The sequence below is a fragment of the Miscanthus floridulus genome, chromosome 6, assembly GCF_019320115.1.
Source record: "Miscanthus floridulus cultivar M001 chromosome 6, ASM1932011v1, whole genome shotgun sequence".
NCBI classification, from domain to species: domain Eukaryota; kingdom Viridiplantae; phylum Streptophyta; class Magnoliopsida; order Poales; family Poaceae; genus Miscanthus; species Miscanthus floridulus.
In genome coordinates, this window is record NC_089585.1 from 106,058,873 (window position 1) to 106,084,121 (window position 25,249).

Genomic DNA, 25,249 nt, shown 5'->3' on the forward strand with positions numbered 1-25,249 from the left:
TCAAAGTAATCTTTCAGTTGATTAAGCATCCAGGAGATTAAAATGTAAGTATATCGAAAGGGAATTTCTTAAAAAATATATATTTCAGGAGGTGCTGTGGTTGTGCCTATGGATATCTACACAATCCATCCTTAGGATGGTAGCCGAGTTAACAAGCTGTGAATCCACACAGCCCAATAGTGGCATCAAAATCAAAACACAATTTACTCGGAGAAACCAGGGCAGCATGAAAACAATCAGTAAGCTTGCTAACAAGAAATTACAAAAGGGCTGCTGTCTCCAACAACAATGACTTTCTCTCTCCTCAGTAGTTTGGGTGTGTACCACTCTTCGCCATGCCACTGCTCCATGAATTTTTTCACTTCCAACCCGGTAATTTTTGGCATCTGAACCACATATTTCACAGCGCCTGCATGGAAACTGAAGGTTTAAAATGCTTGGTCACTTGACACAAGTTCCAGAGATCTAACGACAGATCAATAAGAGACTGTGAAAGCATGAAGATGACAAATCAATAAGAGATTGTGAAAGCACGAAGTGTTGCTAGCTGCAAACTACGAAAACCTTGCTCAATCAGTTGGTCTTATAACAGTGTATGTGAAAAGGTAAGCAGCTTGCACATGAGAGTGACATAAAGCCTTAAAGCAGTCACAGATCACCGATACAAAAACTGAAAAGTACAGGCCCAGCAACCAAAGCGCACGAATATAGTTCTTTGCTTCATCTACGCCATCATCTTTTCCCAAAAAAAAAAAGGAGGCCTCATCAGGTAATCAATGTTTTTGCTTTCATGAGTATAATTGGATGCTCCACATTTGAACCTGCGGCTTCAGATATAAATAAATAGTCGACCAAGCCAAAGGCATGCTAGTATTAGTGTAGGGTTGCAGTAAATAGCTGCATTGTTCCAGCGGCCCAATGTGAATTCTAGAGTTTGCCTGAGAAACTGGTATGACCCTAGAACTATTCAGATCAAATACTCCCTTACGAATTACTACGAGTTAAGCCATCACCATTCACCGTATGTGCAGTCACAACGCCTCTACAGCCCCTGTACCGTTGCAGGCTTGCAGCACTCGCTAGGGAATTAGCGCAAACACCCATCCCGCATCCCAACCCCAGAGCACTGCACATATATGTATATATCAAAGAAAGCGAGCAACAGGATCCAGATGATCCAGCGCAGGATGGAGCGAGGGATACCTATCGCCCTTGATCCTAAACCACGCCTCGGCGCATTGCCGGTGCGCGGCGCCGAGCTCGTCCTTGCAGCCGCAGCCTAGACGTATCACCTCGGAACCTGGCACCGCCGGCTCGCCGTCCTCGGGACCGAGGTGGCAGATCCGGCACCCCAGCCCGGCGGCCTCCGCCTGCAAAGGCGCCCCCTCGATATCGATGACCACAGCATCCATCGGGAGGGGGATCGGCGGCGAGGCGCCTGCCGCCGTGGGCGCGGCGGCGACGGCGTCTTGCCGCATGCGCCGGAGCTGGTCAGGCCATCGGTGTGCGTGTCGGCCGCGGCGGTTGCGGACGGAAGCTACGGCAACGGCGGGCGGGCGAAGCGGAGGAGGCAAGGGGCGGTATATGAGGGGGAGGGACGCGTGGATTGCCGCGGGTTGGGTTAGTCTGGCTTCGATATGGGCGCGGGGAGCGCCGAGCCACCGGCGCACCACACGGGCGGGCGGGTGGTGCCCGACTGGCCCGGGCCTGCACGATTTTTTTTTTTTAAGACACTGGGCCGGCACGACACGGGAGGCAAAGCCGAAGTGCCGGACGCCGGGACGGAGGCGGGACGCGAACGGTGTGGGCTCGGGGATGGATGCCTGCCGACGCACACATAGGTATATCATCAGTCCTGACGGTATCTGCCGGCTTGCCAAATCCTTATTGAGCGCGTGTGCGCCGCGACTAGTGCCAACGCACGGACATGCATAGGAGGCTGGCACGACATGAGGCAGCGGCGTTTTCCCTCCCTCTAGTTCCAGTTAGGGGGGAGAGGTCTTCTCGGGGGGGGGGGGGGGGGGGGGGGGGGGGGGGGGGGGGGGGGGGGGGGGGGGGGGGTTGACGGTCGGCCAGGTGGTGGCGCCGCCGTTGAGCGGGCAGAGAAAGACAATGGGTGGACGAGGTCAGGTTAGGAGAGGGCGACATAGCGGCGATGAGTGGTGGGCGGTTAGGTCGTTGGCTGCCAAGGCGACATCCGAGGCGACGACAGTTAGAGGTAGCGATAGAGATAGTCGATTGAGATTAGGGAAGGACGAGAACAAGCGACGGGGGGTGGGCGGCGGCCGATGAGATCGTCGACGAGGTAGCCACTGGCCAGGGCGACAGTGGAGACCAGCTGTGGGCGGGGCGGTTAGGGATTTGTAGGACGTCATCCAAGCGAAGAAGAACCGTCGTTAGAGAGAGGAACTGCACATCACAATATATATGGACGCGTGCACGTCAGTTAAAAGAGTCGTACGTGTGTCCGCAGCCGTGTCTCTGAGTTTTCATTACCGTTCGGTGAATAGTAGTGCCGTGTTTTCCAGGCGCAAGGGACATGCACGTATTAGAGCGGCAAGGTTTACCATCCTGCGTTACCGCAACGTCGAAACAATGTGCCAATGTGCGATAGAACTAGGGTGTTTGGATCCAGAGATTAAAATTTAGTAGATATCACATCGGATATTTGATACTAATTAGAAAAACTAAACATAAGGATATACTACATTTAATATTTTAAATTAGTGTCAAACATCACATAATTTAGACTAAATTTAAATTTTAGAGGGGGGCCGTAGGTTCCCGTTTGAGTGGCCATTCATCGAAACCATTTTGTTCGCTCACTTTGAGCCATTTTGGCAGGGCTTGTGTAGGAGCTGTGCCAAACGCCTGTTTAAAAAAAGCTCCGCATGGGGAGCCGGTCAAGAGCCGGAGCTATTTTTTGCCTGCGCAGGAGAAGCCTCAAAAACGAGCTTCGCACAGCTCTTTGCTGTGGGTTCACGTCGTCTAGTGCGAAGGAACCATTTTGTCAAACGTTTTTTCAGAATGGCTTCAGCTTCTTCAGAGGAGCTGCTCCTTCTGATAAGCTAGAAACCGGAGCCATTTTCCGAAGGAGACAGAGCCCTGCCACTCCGTACAATATTGCTACCCCTACAATATTGCTACCCTAGCCCTAGCCTACTACAAATTTAAGTTCGGAATAACTGTGATCCGCCTGAACTATTGCTAGCAAAGCACAAAGCAGGAAAAAAAAGTTAATCCTGAAACCCGGTGGGAAATGAAGAGATTCTCAGTTTTCATAAGAGCGTGGGGCATGCTTGAAATGAGGAATGTGCGATACGAAACGATTCAATCTCTCATCATACAGTTCAATCTTGCAAAACAGGGAGAATGTTTCCATGATCCGAACAAACCTGCTCCTACCTATGACGAACTGAACTTGGGAGATTGTCCAAGTAATTTCTGATGTTTGGTTGAAAGTTTAAACGAACTTCTGGGGATTTGGACTCGAAAGCCACTTCATCCCAAATCCCAAACTCGGGTACAACTAAACTTGAGACCCAATTGTATTAGATCAAACGGAAAGAAAATGGTAAAAATACATACGCATTAGGAACCGAATGCGCTCGCGGCGAGGATCGGAGCAAAGAACACCCGACGGGGAATCAATCGAGCCAGCCTAGATGGGGGAGAGGAGCTGGGCGAGGCGCGGCTTGGGCTCGGAGTTCATGCCGATAAGGATGACGAAGGGAATGAAGCCGTAGTGGGCCACCACCTTGGCCTTCTTCATCGCCCACGTGCTCCACTCCCGCGCCCGCCGCGCCTTGCTCTCCGCCCCGTCCGCCAGGGCCTTTCCCTTCTCCGCCGCGCCAGATGCCATCTCCGCCTCCGTCAGTTGAGAAGACGAGAGGGAGAGAAAGAGGAAGGAACAATAGGCTGAACCGCTGGAGAGACCCCTGACGGATGAGTCGCGACAGGGAAGATGCGATTGCTAAATTTGTTGATGTGCTCCATGTAATTGAAAGGTGAAAAAAAATAACGGAACATTCGGGGGTCTATTTTGAAAAACCGAGTAGTGGCTGGGTAGTGCCTTGCACGGCCGTACACTCTGACACTCGCACCACCAGATTCGCCGCCGCCGCATAGGGCTTTCCACCCGTCGCCGACGAGCCGCGCGATCCGAGGGGAGAAAGGGAGGAGAAAGAGAAGATGGGTGGCGGGATGGAGGTGCACAAGAACAAGTGGATCGAGGAGTGGAACGCCGGCCGGGAGAACCTCGAGTTCAACTTCCGCTGGACGCGCCGCAGCCTCGCTGTCGTCGGCCTCTTCGGCCTCGCCGTCCCCATCCTCGTCTACAAGGGCATCGTCCGCGAATTCGTACGCACGTTCCATTCCCCTCTCATGGATCATTTTCCTTCGCTGTTAGGGTGGCTCACCTAGATTCAGATCGGGCTCTTGCTGCAGATAAGACGCATTCGTTGCGGTGGAATGATTAAGTTCCTATTTTTAACAAACTTTCATCCAAATCGAATTGTGAAACTAGAATCCTTTTGCGGTGAGAATGAGAATGGTTCTGAAACCATGTTGAGAGTCGAGCCCATCCTGATATATATATCAGGATGGGCTCGAACTTTCATCCAAATCGAATTGTGAAACGAGAATCCCTTTGCGGGTGAGAATGAGAATGGTTCTGAAATCATGTTGAGAGCCGAGCCCATCCTGATATTGGTACTAATTTGTTGGCTTGTTGCTTAGAAGGTCAAAGCATTGTAGCATTACACACTCAGGTTCTTATATAACCGTATATGTATCATTTTTCTCGAATGGAAATGTGAATTGATAAATCTTGTTGATGGTATTATAACACTTCACCCGTGTTTAGCCAGCCCTGAACCTTCTCAATGACATCAAAGATTTCGTTTCCTTTTTATATATATCGCAGTCTCTGCTGTAATCCAAGTAGAGAATACTGACTTCCCCTGGCCAGTAAGAAAAGTTGGCGACTACTGTCTACTGGTCTCTGGGACACAGAGAATAGGAAAAATTCTTGTTGTTTTCATGTTTTAGCATCAGTGTTGCTGTTAACTTATGTGTTGCCATATACTTGTACGTGAGATGGGAGAGGTCCATGCACGTGTACGAGCTGTGTGTACTTGAACTACCATCGACTAGTGCATCTATTATCCCAAAAACTATCTTCTTTCATGGTATCACGAGATGGTTAGATTCTTCGACCTTTGTGCTTCCACTTACCCTAGCCAACGTTACCCCAGTGCAATCGCCATCACGGGATCAGTTTCCCTGGTCACCTGTTCATGTGTCACTGGTTTCTCTCCCATCTTCTATTCCTGTTAACCATCTGCCATGCTGCCCTATTGCTGGTTCGGAATGCGTATTTTTTTTTCTGATGCAACACAACCTGACCCTTCCCGGCCTTCCTCCCTTCACTGACTGTTGCTCAAAACTATTGAGAGCTCGTGAATGCGATGAACTAAAAGGGAGCTGCATGTGGGGGCTAAGCTGACAAGCATGACTCCGAGGTTCATTGCTACTAGTACTTGTGTTACATGGCATGGCAGTAGAACTAATAATCTTTGCAATGGCTTCATGAGCGAACCAAGTTGACGATGCCAAAGTGTGGTCGTGGGTGCGGTAGCAGCAACAGCCTAGGCACAACTGAAGGGGCACAGCTCGCAGGTTCTATTGCACCTGGCAATCATGCTCTGTGTGCGCAGATCCTTCACAGAAAGACCAAAGGGGTCAAACTCAATGGAACCATTATTGTCTGGCCTGAAACGATAAATAGAAATAGGATTCTAATTATGTTTGGAGTAACCAAAACATTTTGAATGAAAAGGGGACCACGCACGGTAGCAAAAGAACAAGCCAGTAGAAGTAACTGGAAGCATAGACCCATTATCTACAATGATGGATGATGGATGAATGAGTGGAAGATGAAGGTGAGCAAGAAAAAGAGAGTATACTGGCATCTAATGACATGTGCGAGGAAGCACCCGAGTCCATGTACTACTCACCAGTGGACAGGACCAAGTCAATGTCATGGACTCATGGTGTTGAAAGCGTTTGCAAGGGACTGTTGATCCCAAGAACCACATCATCGGATACCAAAACGTTGCAGGCTGCTTCTGTTGTGTGGGAAAACCACCATACTGGAACAGTGCTGCACGCTAGCTGGTGTGAGAAACTGGGCGTGGAAAACCAGCAGTGCCAGGTAGGCTGCAGTGAGCATATGTAGAACAGGAGGCGTCCACGGTGTTGCACAAGCCCAAGATACCAACAAGCTAGTAGGAAACCCATGCGGCCACACCTGAACCATTCCCATCCATGGGTTGAGAAAGGATGGGAGTGACACAGGGGTGCTGGGAGTGGAGGAGGTCAAATTGTTATTGAAATTATAGCCGCCGCGATCCCGACGGGCGATTATTGGACTGCCACTGATTGAAGGGTGTCAAATACTACTGCTTGGTGTTACCGCCACTGGTTGATAGCTTGGCACATTTCCCTGTTCAGCCTGTGGGGGAGTGTTAGCTGATGTGTATCTGTATGTGAGATAGTAGAGAACCGTATACTTGAGGGCGTCGAGCTCATGTCTATATATGTACTTGAACTACCATTCATTAATGCATCTATTATTCCCCAAAAAGTATTTTCTGACAGTTGTAATTGATATTGTTTGATTGCTCAGCTAGTATAACCGCATAAGGTTGATTTCCTTGCCCACTTTGACCCTCAGATTATCTCTCTCTAGAGCATGCTGTATCATTGCTGTCCAAGTCCATCTTGTTTCTTAGTTTAAATATGATATAGTTCATGATATGAGTGATATCAGCCAGGACTGGAATTATTTTTCCCCCCAAAAGGCATCTCAGACATTCCATGTCACCAGTTCAGCATCAAGAAACATCCATATCCATATATAGCATTACCCTGGAGTTGCACTGGAGTGGTGGAGAACATTGTAACACTTTGAGCATCTGGCCCAAATATTACACCAAATGTGTCCCAAATCCCTTAGCTTGTGAATTCATAGTATAACCTTTGTGTAATAATGTTCGATCAACAAAAGTTATTCAATTGTCATCATGTTGATTACGATGGGTTAAGGGGGATGTCACTCTTAGTTTTCATGTAGCTTTTCACAAACACGACTCTGTTAGTGGAGGGGTGATAGGGTAGTCCCTATCCCTGTTCGCCCCCTTGGAAAGAGGACTGGATTGTTAAGCCTTTTATTGCCTTATTGTGTTTCTTTTTTTTGGTCTTGGTGTACTTTTGTTAAATTGCACAACAGTATGACTTACTACATGTTGCTTCAAAACAAAACAGAACCAACATCGTTAATTTGAAGCTGAAAACAATCTACAGCACAGTTGCCAATAAGCGACAATTGCACATTCTCATATTCACTTCGGGTATTGCTTATGAACGTGCTCTCTCTCTCTCTCTCTCTCTCTCTCTCTGTTATTGTAATCTTGCATAACATGGAAAAGGTACTTTGTTTGTATGCACTCGTATTTACCTCAATCCACATGTATCGAAGTGGATTGGGGTGGAAATTTTTCACCCCAGTCCACTTCAACACACATAGATCGATTCTAATACGAGTGCATCCAAACAAGTCCTTAAGGTGAAAATATTGTCGTGCTAGATTTACATTTTTACATGCATCATTACAGCACTGATTTGTCATAGTTGCAAATGGTTTAAAGATGTTTTACTTGATATAACATCAGTTAAAGATAACCAGCTGAAATTAGGCTAAGCTCTATTCGATTTTTACTTTTGAAAGTTTCTGTATTGCAGCACATGCAAGATGAGGATGCAGGAAGACCACCGAGGAAGTTCTTGTAACCTGCAATATTGCCAGATGTGGTAATGTCAACTTGACAAACATAATGCTACTCGGTTCTTTGTAAGCACTTTTAAGTTGCTACATGCTATGTTCCAGGTGTTTTTTCCTTTGAGGAACCTATGTAACGTCTTTATATGAGTAACTATAACTATGGTTTATTGACATACAATAAATATTTTGTATAAACTGAGAGGACACACTACATTGCGCTGGTGGTAGTTCAGTAAGTTGGTGTACCTCGACAATTTCAAATAGCCTAACCGACCCTGTTCAATGGGGACTAATTTCTCGAAGGATACATGAACAGTTGAAATTTCTATGCTCTGAAGACGATGGGATCTTTAACTTGAAGTCATGGTGACTTGTGAGCATTATGATAGGAAAACATTATTCGTTTGCAAAAAAAAATACTGCTGAAGTAGTTTAGGCGTACGGGGCTTAAGCTTTTAAACATTAGATTTCTGTATAAATATATGATATAAATATAATGTGGCAAACATGTACCTTTATCTATCACATAGTTGTCAACTTTGTACAACTCAGCAAAAATATTCTATGAAATATATTTTAGAATATACTTGCTTTTTTCTTCAATAAAAATAAAATCGAAGTTGGCATCTAATATGAAGTGCAGTAATATGCAAAAATTGAGTCAGATTCAATTGTCTACAGTGTTTTTCAATCGGACGGCTCGTCCAGCAGTCTCCGTTCTGGTGCCACCCAATCCTCTTCGCAGGTCCTTCACTCCACTCTCCTCACACTTATCCTTCTCCCCGCCTCCAAAAACACAAAAACCCTGACCGCCGGCGGCGGCCATGCTCCTCCACCACCGCCTCCTCCCTCGCCTACTGCTCGTTCCTTCCACCCACACCTCCACCATCCTCCGCCCCTCCCGTTTGCCGCTCCGCCTCTCCCTCTCGCCGCGCTTCTCCGCGCTGTCCCACCTCGCGGCACCGCAGACCGTCGACCAGTCCGACGACGAGGGGGCGCCCCAGGGGAAGGTGCAGGCCAAGCTCCCGCTCGACTGCCTCTTCGTGCCGCCCGGGGCAACCGTGGATGCGGGGGACCAGGACGCCGTGAGCGCACGGGTCCTTAAGGGCTCCAACGTCGTGCTGGGCCCATACGCGCGCGGTGACGCACAGGTGGTCAACGCAGATTTTGTGAAGAGCAGCGTGCGTCCCGATGACTGCCCTCGGGACGGTCTACCGGAGTTCGCACTCGTTGGCCGGTCCAACGTCGGCAAATCGTCGCTGCTCAACTCGCTTGTCCGCCGCAAGCGCCTTGCACTCACCTCCAAGAAGCCTGGTAAGTTTTTGCTTTGCCTGGATCATTGCCTTGTACGGTTCTCTCTACAGCGTTATCGAGTTTAGGATTTAGTGATTAGTGGTTAACAGAGGTCCTACTTGTTGAGCAAGTGAATCTGAAGGTGATAGTGCATCGGTTTCGGTAGCTGTAGCTACTGTCAGAGTTGGTGAAACCGTGAAAGGTCGGGAGAATCTGTGAATTCGCGCAGTTGTGTTTGAAGGAAGCGTTGTTTTGTGGAATTGAGATAGCCCGTTGCCCCTGCAGTTTGAATTGTGTTTGGTCTGAGGAATCAGTCCATCCTAGATGAGGTGGTGCATCATGAGTCCATCCCTCAAATTTGGTGAAATGACTCTATTCTTCATGCTTATACTAATTAATAGCTTATGAGGAATGAGTTAGTGATGGATCAACTCATTCCATTCGACAACCAAATAAAATTTAAGTGAGAAAATGATGGACTAATCTATTCCACAAACAAAACACCCCTTAGAACATTTGCAAGAGAACCTCTATATGGCTCTTTATTAGAAAATTTAGAAAACAAAAATACAAGGCTCCAATAGACTTTCTAAACCACTCTTCATTTTTTTCCATTCTCCAAAATCATCCTTCTCGCTCCATTAATTCTCTACATCGCTCTCTAAATTCAATATATGGTAGTTCTATCATGACCTTTTTCACATAAGGAAAATTATGATAAGCCATTGGAGTATAGAGAACGGATCTTATAGATTCCGTTGGAGACACGAGATATACAGAGAGAATATTCATGGGATGGCTCTCCAAATAGAGATATAGACATTGAATTTTAGAGAGGCTCTTGGAGTTGCTGTTAAGCTGAACTCCCTTTGGTTTACCATGGCCATATGTGTTGTCCTGGCTTTATCTAAAATCTAAATACCATTCCTTGTTGTAATGCTTATCTTTTGGAAGCTCTTGTCAACCAGGTACTCTGTTCACATGTTTAGCTTTATTTAAGAGCTACCATCACATGGAACTAGAATTTGAGACTACTTTTCCCCAGCTTCTTACTTCTAACTTCTAAGTGCTATTGTCCCATGTGAGAATACAAAACTGTCTGGTTCGGGATTATAACTAGTTATCTCTAAAATCCACCAAATTATGCTCTGGCATCAATTTTATCTCTAGAAAATATCTCTGCAAATTCACAACCTAGTCTTCTTCAGTTCTTCCGGCTTGATCATTTGTGCACCTTTGGTTTTACACTTTGGAGATATACTGCATCTGTACAGCAGAAAGTTAATAAAGGTAACAGCAGTAACTGTACAGAGAAGCTTGTTTCATTTCGTTAATTTTGTTGGTTATTTTCATTATTGCAGGGAAGACCCAGTGTATCAATCATTTCAAAGTAAATGACAGCTGGTATCTTGTTGACTTGCCTGGTTATGGGTAAACTACTGACCAGCAGACTTTTAGTTTTACTACTTCTACTACAACAATAACAACAACATAGCCTTTTAGTCCCAAGCAAGTTGGCTAGTTTTACTAGTAGTTTTAAAAAAAAATCATGTAGATGAACGTATTTATATTTTCTTATGGTTGAAAATATTCTTCACATAGAAATGGATGAGGTGCCATATGATGTTACATGTTTAATCCTCTAAAACAAGTCAGAATCAATTGGCAAGGGGTTAAGAATTACGGGAGTTGCTTAAACAATCCTAATCAAACCCTTTTTGACTTTATTCTTTATTTATTTCACCAAAAAAGAGCTCTGCCCTTCCATCTCTTGGATAAATAGAGGGGGGAGGGCAGAGCCTTGCTACTGCAAATATTACTGGAATGGATCTGGCAATAAAGGCCAATGCATGGTCTGTCCAAGAAACTAGTAAGAATGTAAGAAAGAGTTTTTCATTTGATAAGATTATGAAACATCTTGCATTGGTAGTATATGCATGAATGAGATACGGTTTTATAGTAAAATCTAAATGTGAAAAACACCATGTCATCAAATTGGTGTTTGTGAGTTCAAAAGTTTGTTTTACAGACTCAATATTGACTGAGAATGTCTGTGCCTAATATTTTTATGTATTTGACTTCGATCTATATCTAAAAAACTCTACGTTGCTGCATGATCTTGGATTTTTCTTTGGGCAAATTAATCAGACTACCTGTTACTTGTCATATGTATAACAGTGAGACATGAATTCACAAATATAGAAAATAAATTTGCATCCCATTAGTTGGAGGATATATTTAGTCGAGATATTATCCATTTTCTTGCATTAACAAGAGCTTTTATTGAACAGATATGCTTCTGCACCACAGGAGGCTCGTACCAATTGGGATGAATTTACCAGAAATTACTTTCTCAGTAGGGAGAATTTGGTATCTGTTTTTCTCCTTATAGATGCAAGTATACCTGCCAAGAAGATTGATCTTGACTATGCTAGTTGGCTTGGTCAAAACAAGGTAAGCATACTTCTGAAACGACTGAACTCCAATTTATGAACTAATTAACCATAATTCTTTCATCCATATGCATTAGGAGTGCTCTTTGATATTGTTAGTAGATAATCTAGTTGATCTGAGCGATAGAAAATAATGCTGCTGAAGTCTAAAGGCTGAAATATCCCAGTTTGTCAAGTTGAAAATCTTGTGTGCACATGATTCTAGCAATAAGCTGAACCAGATTTATTTACAATCATTTTAGCTTTCACACACAATGTGTATGGATGCTATCTGTTCTTGTTAGTCAAAGTTAACTATGATTGACTGATTCACCATAATGAAAGATGTATGATAGCAATTAGGATTGTGTGGAATCGTAGATGAATTGATTGGAGAGACCTATGTACATATATATAGGAGAGGAGATCTGGTGGCTTATAGAAATAGGACCTGCCGAGATCTCCTCCTCCCACTGCTGTCTTCACAAAGTTTCGATCCAGTCTCAACGTTCGCTCCATCGACGCTGTGACTGCGGGAGGATGTTAGAATATATATGTGTTGTGCGTGTGTGTATATAGGGCTGGCCGGCTATACCAGGCACACACCCAACATATACACACGCACAACACATATATATATTATAACATCCTCCCGCAGTCACAGCTTCGATGGAGCGAACGTTGAGACTGGATCGAAACTCCGTGAAGACAGCAGTGGGCAAGCCTTTGGTGAAGATGTCAACGAACTGAGACGTCGTTGGGACGTGAAGAACGTGGACAGCACCTAGGGCCACTCGTTCTCGAACAAAGTGAAGATCAATCTCAATGTGCTTGGTGCGCTAATGCTGAACGGGGTTGGAAGACATATATACGGTGCTGATGTTGTCACAGTAGACCAAAGTGGCATGGTGCAGAGGTGTATGCAGCTCAGACAACAACTGTCGTATCCAAGAGGCTTCAGCAATGGCATTGGCGACCGCACGATACTCAGCTTCTGCATTAGAGCGGGATACTGTGTTCTGGCGCTTGGAGGACCAGGAGATGAGATTGTCCCCTAGAAACACTGCATAACCTGATGTGGACTTACAAGTGTCAGGACATCCAGCCCAATCCGCATCAGAGTAGACAATGAGATTAGGTGCACTGGAAGCTGTAATATGTAAGCCCAACTCCAAGGTGCCACGAACATAGCGCAGAATGCGCTTCAAGGCTGCAAGGTGAGGCTCACGCGGGTCATGCATGTGAAGACACCTGTTGCACGGCATAAGCAATGTCCGGCCGTGTGAAGGTGAGGTACTGCAAAGCTCCTGCTAGACTCCGAAAATCTGTAGGATCTGCAATGGGAGCGCCATCAGCGGAAAGTTTGGGGTTGATGTCAACCGGTGTGAAACAAGGCTTGCAGTCTGCCATACCAGCCCGGTCTAGTATATCCAACATATACTGATGGTTGGACAAGAAGAGTCCACAACTAGTGCGCTGTACCTGCATGCCCAGAAAGTGATGGAATTCTCCCAAATCTTTCATAGAGAATTCACGCTGAAGAGCTGCAATGATGCGCTGGCGCAGATCCGTTGATGAGGCAGTCAGCACAATATCATCCACATATAACAGGAGATAGGCAATCTCTGAACCCCGTCGATAGACAAACAGAGATGTATTCGTCTTAGCCTCAACGAAACCCAACTGGAGGAGAAAAGAGGCGAACCTGCTGTTCCAAGCACGAGGCGCCTGTTTCAGGCCATATAGAGACCGATTTAGGCGGCAGACGAAGTCTGGGCGAGAGGTATCCTCAAAACCAGCTGGTTGGGCACAATAGACGGTCTCTAAGAGTGTCCCATGGAGAAATGCTTTCTTCACATCTAGCTGGTGAACTGGCCAGCTGTGGGAGACTGCCAAAGAAAGAACTGTGCGAACGGTGGCAGGCTTCACAACATGGCTGAAGGTCTCGTCATAGTCAATGCCAGGGCGCTGTGTAAAGCCACGAAGAACCCAGCGAGCCTTGTAACGCTCGAGAGAACCGTCTGCTTTGAGCTTGTGCTTAAATATCCACTTGCCAGTCACTACATTGGAGCGCAGGGGTCGCGAAACAAGATCCCAAGTGTGGTTGGCAAGTAAGGCCGAGAACTCCTCCTGCATAGCTGCACGCCAATGAGGATCAGCAAGGGCGACCCGATATGTCCGTGGAATCGGTGACAAGGTGGTCGCCTGAAGTGTAACCGGTTGTCGAAAACCAGATTTCCCACGTGTCTGCATGGCATGCTGGTTGGCCATAGGGACGATGGGAACTGCCCCACGAGGGAAAGCAGCAATAACATCCGGTGGCGGAGGAGGTGAAGTAGTCAAAGTCGGCGACGGAGGAGGCCGCGGTCGATGGCTGTACGTCAACCAAACTGGTGGCACCGGCGCCCGGGCAGCCAAGTCAGGCAGAGGAGGCTGAGGGCGCCGGCTGTAGACGTGACCAGCCCAGCGCTGAAAGCCGAGCGGAGGTCCAGTCGGGCGAGGTGGTGATGCTGCAGGGCCGACCGATGCCGGGCTGAGGCTACCGGGCGGTGAAACCCTGCTGGGCACTAGCGGGCTGGCTGTCGAGGGAGCGGGTCCAGCCAGTGTAGGGGCGCCAGAGGCCAGAGGAGCAGCAGCACGCCATGGGGCGCTGCTCCCGGGGTGAAGAGCCGCACGTGGCTGTGCGGTGGCGGCGCCAGAAGAACCTGCAGGCATAAAACATGATGGCACTGGGGAAGCCACCAGTGGGTCTGTAGAGTCCAAAAACTCGAAGTCCTGGGGGGTGGGACGAGTGTTGTCCTCTGAGAAGGGAAACGATGACTCATCAAAGACAACATGCCGGGAAATGATGATCCGGTTGGAAGACCGGTCGAGACAGCATAGCCTTTATGATGAGGAGAGTAACCAAGAAAGACACACAAGGAGGAGCGGGGAGCGAGTTTGTGGGGGGCGGTAGCGGAGAGGTTGGGGTAGCAGCGACAACCGAAAACACGAAGATGCTCATAGGATGGAGGAGCCCCATAGAGAACCGTATGGGGAACTGAGAAATTGAGTGCCTTGGTTGGAAGAATATTAAGGAGTGTGGCGGTGGAAAGAGCCTCAACCCAGTAGGCTGGTGGGACACTAGCCTGAAAAAGAAGGGAGCGAACAACATTATTGATAGTGCGGATAATGCGTTCAGCTTTACCGTTCTGTGAAGATGTATATGGGCAGGACATGCGTAACTGGACGCCATGAGAAAGAAAGAAAGCGCGGGAAGTGTGATTGTCGAACTCGCGGCCATTGTCGCACTGGATGCCCTGAACAGTGACACCGAACTGTGTAGTAACATAGGCAAAGAAGTTAGACAGTGTGGAAAAGGTGTCGGACTTTAGTCGTAGCGGAAAAGTCTAGAGATAGTGCGAAAAATCATCGAGAACAACAAGGTAATACTTGTGCCCAGAAACACTTGGAATTGGTGATGTCCACAAATCACAATGGATTAATTGAAAAATATGAGTGGTTCTGGAGGTAGACGCATGAAAAGGTAAACGAGTATGACGCCCCAACTGGCAAGCATGACAAAGTGTATGACTAGCACTATTATTACATGGAATGGCAGATGACTGTGCTAGCGTAGACAAAACCTCATGACCGGGATGACCAAGACGCTGGTGCCAAAGTGAAGGACTGGAGGCGGCGAGGAGAGCAGAGGCGGACTCCGGAAGCTGCAGTGGGTAAAGAGGACCGGAGCTGTCACACCTGACGATCTCTCTCCGAGAATGAAGATCCTTCACAGAACAACCAAGAGGGTCAAACTCCACAGAACAGTTGTTATCGGAAGTAAACTGGCGAACCGAAATGAGATTCTTAATAAGACCAGGTGAAACAAGGACATTATTAAGATGAAGATTGTTAGGTAAAGTGGTAACGCCAGTGGAAGTAACGGGAAGAAGGTGCCCATTACCGACAATAATATGAGATGGAAAAGATGAACGTGGAGTATGAGGAGTAGTAGTTATACCAGCATCTGAAGTCATATGATTAGAAGCCCCGGAGTCAAAGTACCAGTTGGTGGAGGGGGCTGCTGGAGTGACATCGTCTGGAAGTTGGACGCCAAGCTGGAGGCATCCCATCCTGGAACAGCGGGGCTGTATAGGCCGGCTGGTGGTACTGCCCACTGCTGCACACCAGGGTGAACACCCCAGCCCTGCTGGGCGGCGGCCAGCAGCGCATGGGGTACCTGCTGGCCACCGTTTGGCTGCTGTACACCGGCCAGAAGTGCTTGAGGATGTGGGAGCGTCATTGGGCGGGGTCCAGGCCACATGTTGATGGTCCCAGCCCATGGTTGATGAAGATTGGGCCAGCCGGAGGACCCCGAAGCTCCTGGAGCAGCGGGCTGACCGCTGGTGTTCGCTGGCCCACGACCGCCGCCACCACGCTTCCCGCGCCGGGTACGCTTGCCCCCCACCCCCCGCTGTTGAAGGGCTGAGGCGGCGCCTGCTGCCGCTGCTGTGCAGGCGCGGCTGAAGGTGCAGTTGGAGCAGAAGGTGGTCGCGAACCAGTAGATGGCGCTGTAGTAGTAGTGGTGAGGGCAGTAGCCGGCGCCGTCGCCTCCATGTTGAGCTCCTCGAGAAGGAGATCATTGCGTGCCTGCAGGAAGGTAGGGAAGGGGCGCCCACGACGAAGATGAAGGCCAATTGCCTCGAACCGACCGTTGAGACCTCGGAGGAGGTTGAGGACGAGCGTGCGGTCTTGAACGGGCTCGTCGAGGTCACGAAGAGCATCTGCCATGCCCTTGAGCTTCCTGCAGTAGGTGGTGATGTCTTTATCGCCTTGCTTGAAGTTGCGGAACTCCGCGTCAAGATGGAGGGCGCGAGTCTCGCGATTCCCGCGAAACTGGGACTCGATGGCGAGCCACGAAGTGCGAGCAGTATTGCCCGGCTCGATCACAGTGTCGGCAAGGGCGTCGGTGATGGTGCCGGTGATCCACGTGCGGACGACGCAGTCCATGCGGACCCAGTCCGGGGAGGTGGGCGTGGTCACATCGGATAGCACGTGACTCTCCAGGGAGTAGCGGCCGACGACGTGGAGGAGCGACTCGCGCCACCGACCGTAGAAGGTGGACGAGACGTCGAGGGTGAGTGGCACGAGGAGGCGGATGTTCTGCACAGCCACAGCCTGGGCGTGCAGATTGATCAGGGCAGCAGCTTCGTGTTGCAGCAAGGCATCCCGGAGATGCGTAGCGTCGCCGGCCACGGAGACGTGATCGTCGTCGCCGGAGGCGTCGCTGGCGTCATCATCGCTGCCGGGAAGCGGCTGGGTCGCAGCGCGCTCGAGATCAGCGCGAGCCAGGGCGGCACGGCGACGGGCGTCGGCGGCGGCCACGCAGTCCGCCTCTGCGACGCGGGCGAGGGCGGCGTCGTGGCGAGCCTTGGCCACGCGCGCACGTTCCGCCTTTGCGAGTCGTGCGGCGTCGTCCCGCGCGCGCGTCTCCTTAGCAGCAAGCGGCGGCAGCAGCCGAGGCGTCGGTGACGGCGCCTGAGGCCGCGCTCGAGGGCTGCGGGGGCTGCGGAGCGAGCGGGGAAGCGGATGGAGGTGAGCCAGCCATGGCCGGTGCTGCGGAAACTGCGCACACAGGAAAGATCGGCGGGCGGGTGGGGAAGGAAACTCTAGACTCGTGATACCATGATAGCAATTAGGATTGCGTGGAATCGTAGATGAATTGATTGGAGAGACCTTTGTACATATATATAGGAGAGGAGATCTGGTGGCTTATAGAAATAGGACCTGCCGAGATCTCCTGATATCTCTCTAACCATATATAGGGCTGGCCGGCTATACCAGGCACACGCCCAACATATACACACGCACAACACATATATATTCTAACAATGTATACTTGTCCAATAGAACAAATGTGACACTGTATTAGACTTTAGGCAGCAGCAATCAATCTTTTCCTAGAGGTTTGAGTTAGAACTTGGAAGGCATATTGACGTCCTGGGACAAAGCAAACCAAGAATTTGTTATTACTGACTTATTTGCTCACACAAAGAACTTAACTTGGCAAGTCCTAAGTTTTTTTTATCATGAAATTATTCGATCATTTAGGACATAATTGCAATGGGCTCTCTGTTTCTGCATTTTGCCATTGGGTTTATGATGTAGCCTGCTGTTTGTATTTTGTGCTATCCTTTTCAAAACCCAACGAAGTCTGCAGAGTGCAGCTTAATTCTGGAATCTGGACCCCCTACCTCATTTTTAAAATTTATAAGACTATACAGAGTAAAAAGGAAAAGGATCTGGTAACAGTCCGACATATACTAGTACACTGTACTAAAAAGTTCCGAAAAGGTGTTAGCTTCATGCCTTTTTAAACCTTTTCCTGTCCTGGGCATAGATCCAGTTCCATTCTTCGCGTAAATACTGCAGTGCGCCAGTGCCCACAGCCACCCAACCTTCACAACCAGGCCTCAACTCTCAAACCCTGGACCGGTTGTCCTACCCAGTCAGTATCAATTAGCGGCCCCACCTTCTTATGCAGTTATGCTCTTCTGTCCTTGCTTCCTTCACCACGAACCATTATTTCGGTTACTCTCATTTCTGTTTTGCTGCAATCTAGTGCAAAATAATCCTCTTTGGGCAGGGACCAATTAACAGCCCCACCTCCTTATGCTCCTCTGTCCTGCTGCCTTCACCACGAACCATTATTTCACCTAGTCTCTTTTCTGTTTTCCTGCAATCTAGTGCAAAATAATTCTCGTTGGACGACCTATGTTGGCATGAGCCATGGTCCTGGGGACACCAACTAACATACTCCTTTTCAGACATACAGTAATGGATGGACTTCTGTACAGTCAGATGTAGTAACTAGTAAATGTGCTTGCCATCACATCTGCATCAAACATGCATTATTGTTTACCCATGTGAGGATTATTTATAGGTTGTTGAGCAATAAATCTGGCACTGTTTAGTTTTAATGGTTTATCCACATTCTGTTCAGGTTCCCATGACCCTTGTGTTCACAAAATGTGACAAGCGCAAGAAGAAGAAGAATGGCGGCAGGAGACCTGAAGAAAACGTGAAAACTTTCCAGAGCCTAATCCGTGAATACTTCGAGGCTGCGCCTCCTTGGATCATGACGAGCAGCGTGACCAACCAGGGCCGCGATGAGATACTCCTGCACATGTCTCAGCTTAGGAATTATTGGCTCAAGCATTGAGATGCAATGATAACTAAACCGGATCGAAGCAACTGAAACGGCATACAGAGCACTCTCTCATTGATGCATGAGCAGTCGGCACCTCCGCAATCAGGCCTTTGCACCAACTAATCCGCCTTTTGAGCTGTTATAACTGTCCAATATGACCCCTGTACATGATTACCCAATCAATACTCTGGGAATGCAGACAAGGTGCTAAAATCAGCTGATCCTGGGTTTTTTTCTATTGTGTACACGTACAATCCCAACGTTTTCCCCTTGTTCCCTTCTGATTATAGGTTTGTGCATGCTGTGGGGTTAAATTATTAATATACCCTGGTGTCAGCTAATCATCAGCGGGAATCTGACTTTTTTGTTTGTTACTTATGTGCTCCAGGCTCCCTTGGAGCCTGCAGCATACACATGGCAGAAGGTGCATGAACTTGACCTGTTAAGAAATGGCTTTGTTGTGTACAGATACAGAATGTATTGAGGGCGCCACATTATTGGGATCCCCTTCTATCATACAGTGTCTTATGTACGTAAAATATACCTGAGAGAAGAGCCGGTGGACCGGTACAGGTTTGCCTGGAGACGGAATGCTTGATCGGCTGGATGTAAAGCCGTTTGTGCTGATTTATATGGCTGATTGTTTAACAGAAAAATATTATACCATAATCTATAAGCCAACGAATAAGCTGCCAGATAAGACCAGCCCGAATACTCCCAGACCATAGGGTTTCGGTAGTCCACCTGTCCTACACCTATATGTAGTTTAAAGTTCTGACACCCGTGTCTTCCTCTTAAAAAAAACACATGTTTGTCCGTATTATGGCCTCGTCTTAAAAAGCCGTGCGCCGTCTACGTGATAGATAGATGCTTGTATAATCCAAGAGAACAGCTCACCTGCCTAACCACAGCTGGAGCACGCATTCGCCGCTAAACAATGCAATCAGCGCGTACTGATGCCATGGAGAAACAGCACGCTAACAAGGTGTTGTTTTATGCTTGGTGGTGTGTGCAAGCAAGGCTAAGGAATCGTTCGACGCTTCAGTTACTTTCGTAATGGTACGGTAAAATACGTACTTGTAGTATACTAGCAGACAGTTTTTTTTGGTGTGTTTTGTTTCTTGTTTTTTTTTTTTGGAACGTTTATACTAGTAGACAGTTGAAGAGCGGGCCTGATGTAAGCGATAGAGTCTTACCGCCTGTGATCGGAAGGTCCCGGGTTCGAGTCGCGGTCTCCTCATATTGCACAGGCAAGAATAAGGCTTGCCACTGACACCATTTTCGAGACCCCGCACAGAGTAGAGCTCTCTGCGGTGAGTACGCTCTTTCTATACTAGTAGACAGTTGTGCCGCGGCAGTGGTGTACAGTTGCAGAGTGGTGAGTGGAGTTGCCGTAGTCAATGCCCGGTACTCGCCGGCTCCAATGTAGTCATGCACAGTAACTGGGTCTGGAGGGGGAGGGGGGCAGTTGCAGCCTTGCAGAAAGGGCAGTTGATCGCACGGAAAGCAGCAAGTATACAGTAAACACAGCCAACTGATCAATCTACTAGTCCCGTGTCTTTACTTTACCCAAACTGTGTTGCGGCCCAACGCCTGCCTTGCACTTGCACCTGCGTGTTCTGCTTTGAGCCAGTGTGCGATCACAAAGCTGTAGCTGTTCCCTCACTTCACGGAAAGCTTACTTTCAACCAGCTGACTCCGACGAAAACACGCAGCGTTCCACGTGCACGCAGCGCGGCGCTCACGAGTCACGAGCCGCCCACGCCCGGCCCCATGCAATGCGACGCACTGCAGCGCTGGAGACGAAAACGGTACGGATATTTTTCGACCGTATTCGAAACCGAATCTGTTTAGAGGAGTTGAGATCTGTTCATATCCGAGTTCGGATATCCAACATCCGATACTATATCTATATCGGAATACTCAAATCGCATATTTATGATGTCGATATCCAATCGTATCCTATCCGACATAGTTGACATTATCCGTATTCGAATCCGAATCCGAACAGAAATATGAAAACAAATATAATATCGGTGATATCCGTCCGTATTCGATCCGTTTTCATCCCCAACTGCACCAGTCTGGTACGTATTCCTTGTTCATAAGCTAAATCCAGGAAGACTAGTAAACGCATCTGGGGATACAGCGAATACGGCACCCGGCGGCCGCGCACGACGTGGTGACCGTACCTGTACGGCCGTAACGGCGCCATCTCTTCTCTCCCACTTACGTTTACGTGCGAGCGAAGCGAGAGCGCGCCCACGACCCGAGGTTGCCCACTCCTACCACGGCACCATGTCTCTGTCTGTCTGGAGACCTGGGCGGCCGGACCTGGCGGTTTTTTGTTCCTAGCTCGCGGCTCGGGCGGTTAAAGCCGCGCGCGCGAGGCCGCATTAGCCCGGCACGAATGCGATAGACCAACACCCGCTCCCGCGAACGCCTGCGCCTTCTCTCCACAGACCACAACACCCCACGCCGCGCACGCACGATCAGAGGCAAGGCAACCGGCGGGCGGAATCAAGCAAGAGCGCATGCACCTTCGCGAGGCCATGGAGGAATCCGGCGCGCGGGGCGCTGGTGCCGGCACCGGGCGCAAGAAGCTGAAGCACCGCCTCGCGGCGATCCTCTCGGTGTTCTCCCGGCGCGCGGGGGGCGGTGGCAGGAAGCGCCGCGACAACGAGGGCGAGGTGAAGCCGCCGCCGCCATTGGCATTCCCGTCCTACTCCAGCCTCGGCAGCGGCAAGAAGCAGCCCGGGGGTGGGGGTGGGAATGGGAATGGGATCGTCGACCGCCGCCTGTCCCTCTCCGCGCCGCGGGTCCACATCACCATCGACTGCGCGGGCCGCCGCTCCGTCGACGCGGCCGACCCGTCCCTCCTCGCGCTCGACGCCGCGGACGCCGGCAGGAAGGCGGAGCGGCGGTCCACGGCCGCCGGCGGGCTGCCGCACGAGACCGGCGGCGAGTGGGAGGGCCGCAAGTGCCCGCCGTCGTCCCCGTTCGTGGCGCACCTGCCGCCGCTGCCGCCGGTGGCGAGGTGGAAGGAGCGGGCCAGCTCCAACACCAACGGCGCCTCGCGCCGGCTGTCGACGCACTCGTCGCGCCGGCTGGTCAGCAGCTCGTCCTCCGACGACGAGTACGACGAGGACTCGAGGAACCTCTTCTCGTCGCGGAGCTTCTCGTCCGACTCGTCCGACTTCTACAACTGCCCGCGCAAGAACACCACCACCACCACCAGGGCGCGCGCGTCCGTCTCGGGCCCGTGCCGCGCGCCGCCGGCACCGGCCTCCGCCGCGCGCCGCCGCGGCGCGTCGCAGAGCTGCCGGTACAGCTTCGAGCTCCCGCGTGGCTCCACGGCGTCCGCCGCGACGGACGGCGGCTTCGCGGTGGTGAAGCGCTCCGCCGACCCGTACGAGGACTTCCGCAAGTCCATGCAAGAGATGATCGCCGCCGAGTGGCCCGCTGCCGGCGGGGACGGCAACGACGACGGCGAGGGGGACCACAGCGCGGAGCGGCTGCTGGAGACGTACCTCGTGCTCAACTCGCCGCGGCACTACCCGGCGATCCTCGCGGCGTTCGCCGACGTGCGGGATACGCTCTTTCCATGAGCTTTATTCGTCACCCGCGATCGGCCGGCGGCGCTGTCACGTTGATAGGATTAACCTTGTCAGAAGTAATGGCAATAGAATTGAGCATGTGCTTTGTTGCGTGCGTACGTGCATTTGGCTCTGTCGTCCTTGCCCTGCTAACCACTGCGTAATGCAGACTCTGTTCTGTAGTCTCTGTCTCTCTGATGGGTAATCTCTCTTAGTCTCGTTCATGTTAATTTTGTGAGCTTGGCCTGGTGTGTACTGTACATATTACGGATTTTTTTTTTATCGTATTCGAGACCGAATCCGTTTAGATGGCTTCAGATCTGTCCGTATCCGGGACTAGATATTCAACATTCAATACCGTATCCGTATCTGAATACTAAAATCGTATATTTATGATATCGATATCAAATCGTATTCTATCCGACATGATTGATACTATCTATATTCGAATCCGAATCCGAACTGAAATATAAAAACAAATATAATATCAGTGATATCCGTTCGTATCCGATCCGTTTTTATCCCTACTTGTCTCTCTAGTCCCCTTGTTATTAATGTATATATTTTTCTTCTTTCGTGTATAATGAGCTACTTATGTGGCAAAAAAAAAGGTACTTTGGAGCTCGGTGCGTTCTGTGAATGCTCGTCACGTTTTGAGAAGCGTGGGTTTGTTTCGCGGCACTAGATATAGCAATGGATTAGCTAAGCTATGTTCTGTATCATCTTTTCGACTCTGACAAAAAGAACTCTTTTTCTGACAAACACGGTCCACAATCCATCCGGCATCTGACTCCGCTTTTTATTCCAATCGCCGGTTTGGCCAACTCTGGGGGCGCGTTTAGTTCGACGAAGTTGGCACCCGTAAATTTTGCGTAGTGCACAATTCTTTACTATAGCATTTTATTTATATTTGTGAATTATTGTCTAAACATTGACTAATTAGGCTCAAAAGATTCGTCTCGTAAAATTAAAACAAACTGTGCAATTAGTTTTTGATTTCGTCTACATTTAGTACTCTATGCATGCACCACAAATTTAATGTAAAGGAAAATCTTTTTTTTGCATAGTGCACTTTTGGAGAACTAAACAATAAACAAGGGCTGGAATGGATAAACAAAAGTTGTCCATGACGAAATGATTCAGAGTCCCAAGTGCATGTGGCATCATTGGCAAAGAAATACTTTACTTATTTCTTGACAACTTAGAACGTACTCTCCGCTTTGTCTGACTCTGCTTCAACGAAGGAATAGAAAAAACGTAAGGGTAGTCCGGCAAACAACGAGGAAGTGTCAAACTGGCGACCTCCTCATCTCGAACCACCCAGGCGTATGCCGCAGCTATTGCCGGAAATGCATATACTCCCTCCTACGATACGGCCAGGAACAGGAAGACTTCCCGTCGTGGCGTCGTGCATGCTCTGGGAACGTTGCCTTGTGTGGTCTGCTGTCTACATAGTTTCGGCAAAGACTCGAGTCGAGCGTTCGGACTTCGGAGAGCAGCCATGTGCGCGTTCGTTGGCGACCTGGCGCGGTTGGTGACCATGTCGCATCCGTGTGTGATGGTTGGCGAACCGCATCGCACCAAGCCACCAACCAGCCAGCCCGCAGCTGTCCGCCGTCCGCGCGCGGCCGCGGCGTGAGACAGCTTCGACGCGGTTGGGATTTGCACGTCGCCATCGACCTGCAGCAGCACCTTCAGGCCGGCGCGCCTGATTGATTCGATCGGGCAGCCTTGCCGTGGCCCGACGTGGGCCTTGCTGGCGGCTCGCCCGCCGCCCGCCGCCCGCGCGCGCGGGAGGACGTGCGCCATCGTTCAGACTCTGGCAGTGGCAGTCGGGGTAAAACGGGCGGATTCGTTCCAGTTCCATGCGCCATTGAGCTTGTCCGCGTCTGCCTGGTGGCTGGTGCCAGTGCCACTTGATCGCTCGGCTCGATCGATCCGCCGGTGCGCTGTGCGCTCCCGGTTTCCGCGCAACGCGACTGCACGGCGGGCCTAGAGCGAGCAGAGAGAGGCCAGGCTCCGTGCCCGTCCCGTCCCGTCCCGTCCCGAGCGCTGCCGCGATCAATCGACCAAGACGTGACGCCGTCGTCAGGGCGCCAGAAGGCTAGTACAGTAGATTGTTGCCAAACCTGGTCGCGTCTTGTCACTGCCGAACACGCCCAGGTGCGTGTGTTAATCAGTGCCCTGTGCTCCCACCTCGCGTCGCGCACGCCGGCCCGGCCGGCACGTAGCCAGGTTTAGGTCTCGCCGTTTCGTCTCATGCACATGCACTCCACTCTTTGTCGTTAGATATTTAGGCATTTTATGGTCAATTTAATGCAGAAATAAAACATTAGCAGATTCGTGACGACATATACGTGTATGTGTATGTCACTAATAAACGTTACAGCATGTAAGTATAACATACTGATCAATACAGTAAGTACGCAAAGTACGGTAATCACAGAGTTAAGAGTGTACCGATGGAAGGTCCCATACCGACGGCATCGGAGGCTCCATTCGTACCAGACATAGTGCGTTGCTCGAAGTCGTGGACTACAGTCGATGCAGGAAGGTGTTCACAGTGCAGTCCTACGAACGGTCACCAGGAAGAAGACACCTTGTTGTTCCGCGAGCAATCACCAGGAAGAAGACGTCTACGACGTGGACGAGCAGCCGCGGAATCACTCCCCAAAAATCTAATCGTCACACACCCCGTGCAAGGTTCGTAGGCGGACGAGGATTTCGGAGGCACCTGCTCTTCCGTTGCTCCGTGCGCACAGAGGTACGGGACGGGAAAAACCAAAGGATGACTAAGATGTGGTCTCTCGGAAGGGAATGGAAGGGAGGACTGATGGAGGACTTTTTCTTGTATGCCTGCGGCAGGGAGGGAGAAACCCAGCGGAGAAACTCA

General features: G+C 49.7%; 2 protein-coding genes and 1 pseudogene across 2 annotated transcripts; 2 read left to right on the forward strand and 1 right to left on the reverse strand.

Annotated features, from left to right (window-relative positions):
- Positions 1-84: 84 nt before the first annotated feature.
- LOC136460972 (uncharacterized) lies at positions 85-1,487 on the reverse strand (annotated as a pseudogene).
- Positions 1,488-8,550: 7,063 nt separating this feature from the next.
- On the forward strand, positions 8,551-19,261 carry LOC136456495 (GTP-binding protein At2g22870-like). The gene is made up of 4 exons (XM_066456399.1): positions 8,551-9,157; positions 10,498-10,567; positions 11,428-11,590; positions 18,554-19,261. Exons 1-4 carry the CDS (start codon positions 8,668-8,670, stop codon positions 18,770-18,772), a joined length of 942 nt encoding a protein of 313 aa, XP_066312496.1. The 5' UTR covers positions 8,551-8,667; the 3' UTR covers positions 18,773-19,261.
- A 1,860-nt stretch (positions 19,262-21,121) lies between these two features.
- LOC136458934 (uncharacterized) lies at positions 21,122-22,655 on the forward strand. The gene has a single exon (XM_066458836.1). It carries the CDS (start codon positions 21,295-21,297, stop codon positions 22,366-22,368), a length of 1,074 nt encoding a protein of 357 aa, XP_066314933.1. The 5' UTR covers positions 21,122-21,294; the 3' UTR covers positions 22,369-22,655.
- Positions 22,656-25,249: the final 2,594 nt, after the last annotated feature.

Coding starts and splice junctions, on each gene's coding strand:
- LOC136456495 (XM_066456399.1), top strand. CDS start 8,668: ATGCTCCTCCACCACCGCCTCCTCCCTCGCCTACTGCTCGTTCCTTCC. Junction 10,568..11,427: donor GTTGACTTGCCTGGTTATGG/GTAAACTACTGA, acceptor TTTATTGAACAG/ATATGCTTCTGCACCACAGG. Junction 11,591..18,553: donor GTTGGCTTGGTCAAAACAAG/GTAAGCATACTT, acceptor CATTCTGTTCAG/GTTCCCATGACCCTTGTGTT.
- LOC136458934 (XM_066458836.1), top strand. CDS start 21,295: ATGCACCTTCGCGAGGCCATGGAGGAATCCGGCGCGCGGGGCGCTGGT.